Source organism: Myxine glutinosa, chromosome 6 (assembly GCF_964187855.1).
Source record: "Myxine glutinosa chromosome 6, kmMyxGlut1.1, whole genome shotgun sequence".
NCBI lineage: Eukaryota > Metazoa > Chordata > Myxini > Myxiniformes > Myxinidae > Myxine > Myxine glutinosa.
The window spans coordinates 100,371,630-100,384,163 of NC_136266.1; the positions used below are offsets into that span (position 1 = coordinate 100,371,630).

The 12,534-nt window shown below is 43.2% G+C and overlaps 1 protein-coding gene across 2 annotated transcripts in view; it reads left to right on the top strand.

Moving 5' to 3' along the window:
- The first annotated feature begins 2,742 nt into the window (after positions 1 to 2,742).
- Positions 2,743 to 12,534, top strand: part of AP5B1 (adaptor related protein complex 5 subunit beta 1) — an 11,947-nt gene continuing 2,155 nt past the window's right edge. Inside the window, exons 1-3 of one of the 2 annotated variants that reach the window (XM_068120680.2) lie at positions 2,743 to 2,842; positions 6,639 to 6,775; positions 8,366 to 12,534. The exon at positions 8,366 to 12,534 is cut by the window's right edge and continues 2,155 nt beyond it. In XM_068120680.2, the coding sequence (XP_067976781.2) occupies positions 6,656 to 6,775; positions 8,366 to 11,236 (2,991 nt within the window). In that variant the 5' untranslated portion in view covers positions 2,743 to 2,842; positions 6,639 to 6,655 and the 3' untranslated portion in view covers positions 11,237 to 12,534. Of the gene's footprint in view, positions 3,095 to 6,638; positions 6,776 to 8,365 lie in introns of both variants that reach the window. The other variant, XM_068120679.2, reaches the window with a different exon arrangement.

The window sequence follows — 12,534 nt, forward strand, 5'->3', positions numbered from 1 at the left end:
CTTTTTTTATTATTAACTAAGTATATCATAAATCATTTTCTTACGTGTGTGTTCAAAGTAGCCCTGTGATTCAAAGTAGCCCCAGTTTACGGAATGTGTAAGTTGGTTCCACAGGTGGGGAAAAAAGAGGAGCAAATGAGTGGAGATGAGCAGTGATCCTGATTTAGGTAGTTTCACCAAAAGGGGGTTGATGGTGGACCACGTGCGTTGTGCTGTAACCTGGGGGAAAGTATGGAAGGAGCAGAGGGTGAGATCAGAAAGGAGATGGTAGAAGACAGAGAGACCATCAACCTGTCTGCAATGGAAAAGTGATGAGCAAAAGGAGTGGTCTTATTCTTCACTTCACCTTGGACATGCTACTCTACTCGCCCAAGAATAGATCGAAGTCCTCAATGTCAGACATGAGACTTGGGCCATATTTCTGGCCATATCTCGTGCTTTTGATACAGTTTGACATGCAGTTGGTGTGGCTTTTGATACAGTTCAGCCTTACTCTCCAAACTCTCTGCCGATAGCAGAGCTGTCTGCGTCGACCTGTCCCATAGACTCAGGTTCACTGTGGGAGATTATAATGGTCTTGAAGGCCTTGACTTCCAGGGCGTCCAGCTGAGCAAGGTGTGAGGTAGGGCAGCCAGCCCCTACCTCACACCTTGCTCAGCAAACGGGTGTACCAGTTATGGATTTTGTATGACGGAGGATGCCGAGTCAGCGATTGGCTTTGGAGGCCAATTTTGAAATGTGGTTTGCCCAAGAAAGATCGTGGCTGATAGTGAGACCCAGGAGTTTGAGTGACTGAACTTCCTCAAAGGGATTTTTTTTTTTCGTATACAAGATCGAGGCTCGTGTAGGAGCTAGCACATTAAGCACACATTAGTACATAAAACACAAAAAACATAAACGGACAAATAAAACAATAAAAGGAGGGGGAGACAAGATAGGGGAGAGAGAGAGGGAAGCACACATGCACAACAGTAAAGAACAGGGACATCGGAATATCTGTGGAGGGGAAAGGGTTGGGGAGGAGGAGGGAATGGGTGCATGGTATAAAACAAATTGACACTACTCGGAATTTCAGGAATGAAGTCGGAGATTGAAAGATGTGGATTTGGGGTGTATTAACGGGGGTAAAAATATCAAGGTTTTGGATGGGGGAAGATAACAGATGGTGGTGAACAGCTGTTTTAAAGACCTGGAGGGAGGAGTGGGATTGTAGAGAGTGTGGGAGTTTGTTTCAGAGGTGGGGAAAAAAGAGGAATAAATGAGTGAAGGTGAGCAGAGAGTCTTGATTTTGGCAATTTCACCATAAGAGGGTTGCTGGCAGATCTTGTGCGTCCTGCAGGAATATTTGGGGGACAGAGCACAGATAGAGCTGGGGGAGCAAAGCCGGAGAGGAGTCGGTAGAAGACAGAAAGACCACCAACCTGCCTGCGGTGAGTGAGTGAAAGGCCCTCAGAGTTAGCTTCATCACGGGAGATTCCAATGAATCTGAAAGCTTTCGTTTCTACAGCATGAAGCCGAGCTAGGTGTGAGGCAGGAGCACCGGCCCATAGGGGAGAACAGTATTCCATTGAGATGCTGGTGAAAGCCTTGTATGTGGCGAGGAGCTCAGGTCTGCCAAGGAAGGACTTCGCACGACGGAGGATGCCCAGTCGGCGACTGGCTTTGGAGGCCAACTTGGAAATGTGGTTTTCCCAGGAAAGATCATGGCTGATCGAGAAGCCCAAAAGCTATGAGTGACAGAACTTCTTCAAGAGGATTGTTGAGAAAGTAGATGGGGGGGTTTTCCCAGACGGTCTTTTCGGAGAGACAGTGAGAGTGTGAGATTTGTCAGGATATGTTCCACCTGGATGACCAGTTTGTGATTTTGATTGTTCAGAAAATTGCTCAGAAAGTAGATAGGAGAGTTGTCAGATGGTCCTTTCGGAGAAAGAAAGAGAGACAGACAGAGAGTGTGAGAGAGTGAGATTTGTGGTGGGCTACTACAGAAATAGAAAATTAATGGACATTCAAATTAAATGACATCCAGATGATAGAAATAAGAGACATTCTAAAAAATCTCGTGTGCATGCTGTACTACCCACGTGTTCTTAGCAGGAACCAAGTAATGCTCTAGAAATGTTCATATAAAGGGGCGCCCTACATAATATATAGGTTAAATACATTTACTTCTTCATGCAGCTGTATGAATCAAATTGGCACCACTTTGTATGAACATTTCTCGAACATTACTTGGTTCCTGCTAAGAACACAAGGGTAGTACAGCATGCACACGAGATCTTTTGAATGTCCCTTCTTTTCTATTATTCGACATTTTCTACCAGCTATGGAATGTCCCTTCTTTTCTATAGTTTGCCACATGGCACATACCATAGAAAGGGGCCTTTTCTATGCCCCTGGCATTTCCCCCCAGAATCATTACCGTATGCATATCCTTTGCATATCATTTTGACAGTTCGAAACAAACAAAAACAGCACTCCAAGTTTGGCCTGAATAAGCTTTTAAAAATATTTATTTGGACTTTATATAGATCGCAATTTCTCTCTTTCTCAACGAAGGTGCTTTGTTTGTTGACGCGTGGTTGACCGGCCATGGTGGTATAGTTAGCAATAGTACTTCACTGCTGTATTAGCACAATACGTTATTTGCTTAATCAGGTTTCAGCAGTTTTCCGGTACTGCTAATTTATGGTGTTTTTTAAATTAATCATTTTTATTTTTAGTATTTTGTTACCGATTATAATTGTAAATTGTGTGTTTTTAGACTTGTAATGTAGATTCTGGATTGTTTGATGTTCTGTCTACCTGCAGTCGTGACTTTAATAGATTCCAGTCCAACGTATCGGTAATAATAATATGTGAAAGTTTGCCAGTTGTTGTCATGTTGAAGAATGGCCTTGTTTCTCGGCTCGGGTGGTTGTTGGCCATTTTCCCCGTCTCAGGCAGATAAGAAGTCTAATCGTGATGGGATGTTGGTTAGACATTGGTCTTGTCGAGCAACGTGTCCGGGTGGAGGCGTCGGGAGGGAGACCCAGGACGTTCCCTCTTTCCCGTAACGTCGGGCACGGCATAATATTAATAGAGCAGTACATGAGTGGTAAGAAGACCGTGACGTTTGGAACGTTTCCCGCGTTGTGTTTGTTTTGGAACTTGTGGAGCAGCGCGTCTAATCACCTAGAGTCCTAGAGGGACACGTCGACTGTATTGCAATCATTTCTACTTATAGACATGTGCGGTGTGTGCGATGCGTCCATTCAACGCGTCACCGGAAATCATTTTTCCTATTTGTTTATGCTTGTGACTCACCAGTATTTAAGCCGACTATCCAGTCTTCTAGCATTAGTTGTTGGGCCTTAAAGATTCCAGGGTGCCCTACGCGAAGAGTAGGCGAGTTATCGCCGGAACTTTGAACAAATAATACAAATTGCTGCCTGGATTGTGGGTAGCAAGGTATTCCGGTGTTCTTAGAGGTACCTCGACATCAGACCTGGTTACACCGGTTGCTATGTTCGAGTGTGGTTGATGTCTGTGCAGCGCCTCCTGCACCACAGGCAAATTGCTTCTTCGTAGACGAAAAGCAACCTTTAAACCCAAAGTACTATTGATACAAAGAGGCTCATCAACATGCGAGGTGAATGTAAAACAAGAAAGAAAGACAAGTACAGATGCTGAGATACCGTACATTCAAAGTACACACCACCCCCATTCCAAATAAATAAATAAAGAACATATCCTACACTCACTGGAGTGAGACCTGCCTGGTGAGACCTGGTGAGGTGAGTAGTGCCTGGTGAGACCGCCGTGCAGCACATACACTCACTGATACAGACAGTATTGGGAGGGAGAGGTGTATCTTCTTACTATAATTCACCAAATGTCCGTCTGTCCGTTCGAAGGTACCGCAAAAACGGCTCAACCGATCGCAACGATATTTTGGGTGGGTATTCCTGGGACCCCTGGGAGTAAAATAGGCTATATTGTTTTTCCAAGTTTTCCAATTTTCCAGTTTTTCCAAACACTATGGAATAATATTACCGATATGAACAGTGATGTGGCTTTTGTTGAAATTCTACAAATACTGTTTATTCTACGTACCAGCAGAGAGTAGATCGACTCCTGACGAACTCTTCCTATATAAACGTGCGGCTCCGAAGTAACACGGCAGTGTGTGCAAAGCGACTGAGAAACAGGTGTAGCGGCCGCTTCCGTGTTACAGATTCGGCGCGCACTCCTCACACACAAACGTGCGACTGAGAAAAACGTGTAGCGGCCGCTTCCGTTTTGCAGAATTCAATCTTTTTTTCAAAATGGGCGCCATGTACTGTTTAGATTTTGATGATTTGCGTGTGATATGATTCAACGGATGTTTATATGAATCGTTTAAAAATTTTAAAAGCCTTCAATTTCTGTTATTTTGCCTTTTCATTTGGGTTTCCCAATTGAAGCCCCGCCCATAGGGCACGTACCGTTGCGAGTAATTATAATTGATTGATTAATTTTGTAATTAAAATAAATAAATAATAATTGCAAAATGATTAATTTCTTAATCAATTGGCTAATGGCATACCCAAACTACCAGTGTTTCATCCAAAGCTGTAACTTTTTGAAAATTAATGAAATGCTTAATTAATTGAAAAAAATTAAGTAATTGAATAATGAATTGATTTATTGATTAATCAATAAATCGAAAATACCTTTTACAGCCAAATCTGGAGGTCATTGTCATGTCCAAATATCAGCTTCCTAGCTCAAAAGATGACTGAGATATTGCCCAGATGAGAAAGGAAATAAATAAGTACTTAATTAAGTGATTGGACCGAGTGATACCACCCCCCCCCCCCCCTCCCCATCTGTTTGTCTGTCATGGTATCTCCTCCTAAACGGTTGTGCATGAATTCATCAAATTTGGTCGTCATGAACACCACATGGCAAGAAGATGCGTGAGCAGTATCATTTTTGGCCTTGCCCCTTGTGGCCGTGATGTGGGGACAAAAGGTCATATTCAAAGAAATGCAATTATGGGCAGACTTTAAAACATTTGTTAATTAAACTTTGTATATGCAATCGATGTATGAAATACACGACATGACCAAAAGTATGTGGACACCCGAACATCACACATCATTCCACAATCATGGGCATTAATTTGGAGTTGGTCCCCCCCTTTGCTGCTATAACAGCCTCCACTCTTCTGGGAAGGCTTTCCACTAGATGTTGGAACTTTGCTGCAGGGATTTGCTTCCATTCAGCCACAAGAGCATTAGTGAGGTCGGGCACTGATGTTAGGCGATTCGGCCTGGCTCGCAGTCGGCGTTTCAATTCATCCCAAAGGTGTTCAATGGGGTTGAGGTCAGACCTCTGTGCAAGCCAGTCAAGTTCTTCCACACCGAACTCGACAAATAATTTCTGTATGGACCGCTTTGTTCATGGGGGCATTGTCATGCTGAAACGGGAAAGGGATTTCCCCAAACTGTTGCCACAAAGTTGGAAGCACGCAATTGTCTAGAATGTCGTATGCTGTAGCGTTAAGATTTCCCTTCACTGGAACTAAGGGCCTAGCTGTAACCATGAAAAACAGCCCCATACCATTATTCCTCCTCCACCATACTTTACAGTTAGCACTATGCATTCAGGCAGGTAACGTTCTCCTGGCATCCTTCAAACCCAGATTCATCCATCGGACTGCCAGATGGTGAAGCGTGATTGGTCGCTCCAGAGAACGCGTTTCCCACTGCTCCAGAGTCCAATGGCGGCTAGCTTTACACCACTCCAGCCGACGCTTGCCATTGTGCATGGTGATCTTAGGCTTGTGTGCGGCTGCTCAGCCATGGAAACCCATGTCATGAAGCTTCCGACGAACAGTTGTTGTGGTGACGTTGCTTCCAGAGGTAGTTTGGCACTCGGCAGTAAGTGTTGCAACTGAGGACAGACGATTTTTACCCGCTTCAGCACTCGGCGGTCCCGTTCTGTGAGCTTGGGTGGCCTACCACTTCGCGGCTGAGATGTTGTTGCTCCTAGACGTTTCCACTTCATAATAACAGCACTTACAGTTGACCGGGGCAGCTCCAGCAGAGCAGAAATTTGACGAACTGACTTGTTGGAAAGGTGGCATCCTGTGACGTGCCAAGATGAATGTCACTGAGCTCTTCAGTTCAGTCCATTCTACTGCCAATGTTTGTCTATGGAGATTGCATGTCTGTGTGCTTGATTATATATATATATATATATATAATCGCATAGTGATCGCATAGTTTTATCGCATAGTGACTGATATAAAAACCGAAAGGTTCACAGAAACCAGTTGGAGATATATATATATATATATATATATATATATATATATATATATATATATATATATATATATATATATATATATAGTCAGCAATGGATGTGGCTGAAGCAACCGAATCCACCAATTAGAAGGGATGTCCGCATACTTTTGGTCATGTAGTGTATGTAACGATTTTCATTTTATTTTGACCCCCAGTTCATGCCTCAAGGGTTGTTTACTTTGTGCTATAATTATGTGTTTAGGCTTCATTTGTACTGGAAGCTGTTTGGAAGTTAAATCTTCGACCCATGTTACTTGTTGATGTTGTTGGATTGAGGAAACTGATGGAAACTTTGAATTTTTCCAGTTGGAGAATAAGAGCAGATGGCTGGTTGGAGAACGTACAGCCCAGTGCCTCAGTTGTCCTTTTGTGATGAGATTTCCCTGGAGCCAAAAGAGATACTTTATATCCTTCAGGATGAAAATGAGGCAACAGACAGGAAGGTGAGCCCTTGTGATGATTGCCACGTGTTGGTCCAAAGTTTCACTTCTTATTTTTAGCTCATTCATGACGAAGTTGAGATGAGCTGTTAAAGCCATAACGATGTGTTTCTGTCCATCCTTCCATCAGTCAGTCAGTGGGTCCATTAACATTTCTTTGGTTTTTCCTTACTCATCGGAGGCAGCTCAACGGATTGTTTTGAAACTCCGCATGATGATTCATGACCTCAATGTGAAAAAACTGATGGAGCCCTTTTCTAATTACCATCCACATGGCGAGATAATTTATTCACTAATTAAGTCAAAATGTTATCTACATTTGTATGTCCATCACATATCGTGAGATATCATCTCACAAGATTGTATTAAATAAAATATGAATAGTCCCAAGTGGAACAGACGCTCGTCTCCCGATGGAGGGTGATCATAGTTGGGGTGCATTAGATGATGAGGCTGATTTTCAGTTCGATTTGATGGAAAATTATGGTACCCTGTGGGCTGAAAGGCCTGATAACATGATTGTATTCACACAGTGAAAACTATGTCGGATGAGTGGGTCCTGAATTGATGAAAAATGTTACATTAATTTTTCTCCATTTAAAGGACCCTTAGACCCTTTTAGACCATAAGGGGTCTGAAGTGTTGAAAGGGTCTTAATAGGATTAAGGGATGTAATGGGTGTGAATGTCCAAATGGGTTATGAGATATAAGGGATCTAAAAGGGTACATTCCAATTAGTAGTTGGGGTCTATAGGGTCTAAACTAAAGAGTCTAAAGGTCAAAAGGGTCTACAGGTGTGAGGGGTATATAGGGATTTTATAGGTTCATAAAGTCTGTGGGGTCTAAAGGTTACATTCCAAAGGTATATAGACCCCATAGACCTTGAGACCCTTAGACCCCATATACCCTCAGACTCAATAAATCTTTAGACCCTATGGACCTTTAGATCCCATAGATATTTATACCCTGTAAATTCTTTTTAGCCCATTTTGACCCTTTAGACGTTTACATTACATTATTTAAACCTTAACTACGTTTGGAATATATCCATCAGACCTTTAGACCCCTTAGTCTCTACAGACATTTAGACCCCTAGTTGCCCTTTAAACCCTTATATACCTCTTACAAATATAGACCCTTTTGACCTTTAGACTGATTAGCTTTAGGGTCTAAAAGGGTTTAAGGATCCTTTCACTGACCAAAAACGAATGGAACATCTTTCCTCAATTTATGATCCGCTCATCCACATAGTTTTCACCGCGTGAATACAATCGTGTTACCAGGCATTCCAAGTAACACGAGCCCCTAATTTTCCATAGAATCATCACCTAATGCACCCCAACTATGACCACTTTGTAAGACTAAGACTTCACAGTTGCAGGTATTTTCTCTCCGCTGAACAAAATAGTTCTCATTGGAGATTTTTTTATTAAGTTTTATCAGCATGGTGTTGATCTGCAAATGTCGACTGAATAATTTTCGAGACTTTTTGTTTACACCTTGCAATTGTCACGTTTTTGCTGTGGAGTGACCACTATTTAATAGGTTGAATGTTCACGTGTGTGTATTTATTTCTCCTCTTCCCCCATGCAGTTGGCTTGCCTTGGACTGATTCAGGAGTTTCCTGAGGAATTGGCTGCTGAGTCTCTTCATGAAGCCATCGCCATTCTTCTCTCTCTTATCCCAAGTCATTCTGATGCAGTGTCCTCACGCCTATCGGTACATGCTGTTTTGGCCCTAACCACCTTGCTTGGTGGTTGCTGTGGAGAAGAGAACAATGAGATTCAAATCCAAGGGCTTGATGAATTTCTGGAATTGCTGTTTGGTGTCGTGGAAGATTGCAGAAGGTCCAAAGATGACCTCAGAAATGCTGCATTGGCAAGCTTGCATGAACTTGAGACGTGCTTTCCAGGACTCCTGTCTGGAAAGCTAGATAGACTTGGTTTTGCTGCTTCTATTCCATTGGGTGTTGACACCCTGCCAATACTTACTAGGACATTGCAGCACATGATTCAAAAACACGGGGCCAATTTCAGAGACTATTCGCTGCATGATGACCAACCACCGAATTTGCTTACCTCGATGATAATTTCTCCTTTTAGCCCACCTGTGGACTCCATTGTAAGTTCTATGACAGAGCCAGATGCCCGTGAGTTGCGGGCCACTATCGTAAAGGCAATCGAATACCTCTACTACCTTCCGACGGCCCAACAATTGACCACCGTGATGGACCTAGCTTTGTTTGTGCATTCATGTGGACCATCCATCCCACCAGCTGTTTTTAAGCCCTTGCTACCTCGCCTGATTGCCTCTCCATTCCTGCAGCTCCAAGAGTCTGCCCTTGTATTGAAAGCCACCTTTGGAGAAACACTTTTTTTGGCTGAAGACGAAGGAGTTTTGGTCAAGAGGACATTAGCTCTCTCAGTTCATCCACTCATTGCTCCAGAGATATGTCTGAGTGCTGCCCATCGGGTTCTTCACTTCCCAGAAAATCTTCCACTGTGTGGTACTGACACTTGCCATGTACCTGTTTCGCTTACCACAACGATGGTGGCACCACTCTTTCCATCTGTTTTCTTGGGTTGCCCACCTGTCATACCTGATGCTCCTTTAGCACCTATTCGTCAGTCACTGCTCCTTGCCCGCCTCCACATCCTCGCCATCGTACTCACTGAAAATAGTTCAGACATCCAAGGCCCCAAAATGATGTTTCACTGTCTTGAAGCAATGGCAGCAACCTTGCAGCCCAGTAATAACCAATTGGTTGAAACGTTTTTTCTTGCTGCAGAACTTTTTTATCACTGCTTTGGCGACAGCGATGCAGTTTCATCAAATATGGAGTACTTGCTGCTTGGACTACACAAGCAGAATGCCTGTTGGGTGAAACCAATTGTGTCATTTCTTAACTGGATGATTGCTGAGAAGCCTCAAAATGCTTGCCCACTGAACATTTTACGCACTTTACAAAATGAAATTCTCCATGGTCAATTTTTAGATTCGTCCCCATTAGAGGGCCTTGCTATTCTCACTCGTGTGGCAGAAGAACCGTCCATGGATCAGCATGCCATACTCGCTTTGCTGGCTTCATCACAACTTTGCATCACAAATGATTGGCTCACAGGCCATGCTTTGTTGGCTGTTTGCCATGCAGTAATGGTGCAGTGCGATTCTGCTCATCTTGGCGTACCGCTTACCAACTTGCTGAAATGTATTGCAGAAGAACACGGTGATTTGGATGTGCAAGATCGAGCACGCACGTATCTCGCTTTGATCCGAGGTGTATCCTCCAAAAAGCTTTCTCGCATGTTGTCCCCAGGGACTGTTACAGATGCTGAACATCCATGGTCCTCGCCGGTTACTGTTGGTAACCTATCGGCCTTATCAGACATAATTGTTCTTTCTGAAACTGTGCTTGAGCTAGTTGCTGACGTCACAGGTGAAAATAACTTCGGCCAAATCTGTAATTTTGAGAGCAAGGATGGTGCCCACGAGCTGGTTAATATAATTAATTCTGAAATAGAGGAAAATCGAAAAATTTATGAACTGAAAGTCCAAAATGAGAAGAAAGTGATTCTATGTGAAAGCCCAATTGATCATTATGATGATCGTGATGGAAAATGTGATGGTGAAGAAAGTGATCCATTTAGACTAGAAACAGAATGTAAAAAGAATGATGATGAAGATGAGAAGAAAAAGGTTTCATCCAATGACATTCAGAATTTGCATTCGTTTTGCATTCAAAATGGTGTTTCCATGGATACGTTTGATGATGCTGTTGCAATGTATTATGCGTCACGAGAAGCTGGGGTGCTGCCATCCACGATAATGCTGCGATTTTGGTTGCGGTATAATATGTCTGCTTCAGCCGTTCCTGTTCATTTGCAGCGGCTGTGCGCTATTGAGTTGCGGCTCAGTGCAGGGCCGAACCTTGGTGCTATCTCACCAGAACCCATTGTACCTTACATTGGTGCAGATGAACCTTTAGGGCAGTTGGTGACACTCAGGGTCAAGCCTTCTCAGCCACGACCTAGTGTGTTACGAGGTGAAGCCCTTTTTTGTGACTCAGAAGGCCGCACATGTTCATGCCTTCTACCACCAGTCGACATTGCATTTTGTTCACTCTGCTTGCCACTGCCAGTCCCCTCTGCTCTTCGTGGAGCCATTTTTGATGCTCTTTGGGATGAGTTTCTTGCTGCCCCTGAGGAAGGGGACTGTGCAGAAAGTTTATTTTGCTGCAAGCTGAATGACACAGGTTTGGATTCATTGGTTAATAATCGGTTTGGTCATTTTGTTGTCAAAGTGCTGGAAGCTCAGTACGACATTGGCATTTTTCTCCCACCTGGGAATCATGTACTTTTGCGTTGCACCCAATTGGGTGCCACTGTCAAGATTTCTATAGTAACTGATTGCTGGCAACTGCTGCCTTTTATTTGCTCATTTCTTGCTGAAAGTACGAAGACCTAAGGTTGATTAGCTTTATTTTGGAGGGGGAAAAAAGTCCGAAGAAATCCCTCTGATTGATGTTAAACTGGGTGTCCCCTCTACCGACATTTGTTGGTGGACATAAAAGACCCCATGGTGTCCTTCATGAAGAGTAGGTGAGCTTTTGCCGGCACCATGGCCAAATCCCAAATCCTTGCCTGAAATACTGCTGGGAAGGGAATGGCAAACCACCCAGCATAACCCTTGCTCAGGAAGCTGTTTCTGCAGCGCCGGTGCTCCGCGAAGAGTATGTTACATCAGAGAGATGTAGACATTCTAAATCATATATGCAGTATACATTTGCTAAAGTTTTACCAACTTTCTTAGTTCAAGGGTGTTGAACAATTTCTTTATTCCTGAAAAATGGTCAGTTCGGTGAGTGAACATGTCTTTTTTTTTTCTTTTTTTTGCAAACATTACTTTGACAAACACCTGTATTTTACTGATCAATAGTTTTGTGTTAAAGGGATGAACAGTGTGGTTGTTTTGAGTTTGTTACATTGCATGTGCTCCAAGATGTTACCCTAACACAACTCATTGTATTGTTGTCCGCTCACAATATGGGAATTTTGAAAAGTCTCAAACGCCCAACGATGCCTTTCACACATGTGTTCTACGTTCGTTTTCATTGACCGACTTCCGATAATCAGGGCACTTTGAGACTGCCGTCCCTAGGATGGAACCAAATGGTCTTTTCAACACACCATGCAGTATTCCAACGAAAGAGAGAAACTGAGGGCAATTTCAGGATGGTTAAGTATAATTGTTGACTCACTAAAATATCTGAAATATGAGACGTATCCGTGGATGAGAGCTGTCGCATTCCTACCGTTTACAGTTAATACCAACTCGAGGCTGCAGTGGATAAGGAGAGTACGACAGCCTGATGACTAGCAGCATACCCACAACTCGAGGTTGTGCACCCGTCGCTTGATTGTGTTAGACACGGATGGAAGTGGGAAGAAAACTCTGTCTTGGAAGCACCGAAATCCTGAACTGTTCCCAGGGAATGTTTGGCATCTCGTAGATAAACCACCGCAATTTAAACGTACTCCTAATAAACTTCAAGCTAGTAAAGAAATGGAGCAAATATCTGCTCAACTTTCTGAAGAAGTAGTTAAACTTTCACAACGCTCACAGACGGTTGATTCTATCAACGCCAATGGCTGGTTACTTTCATGCTATGGTGATGGGAAGGGATTGTTGTTGAATTTCCATAACTTGCTAGGGGCTGAATAAGTTGATTTTGAGCAAAGCACAAATCCTCATAAGATTAGAGG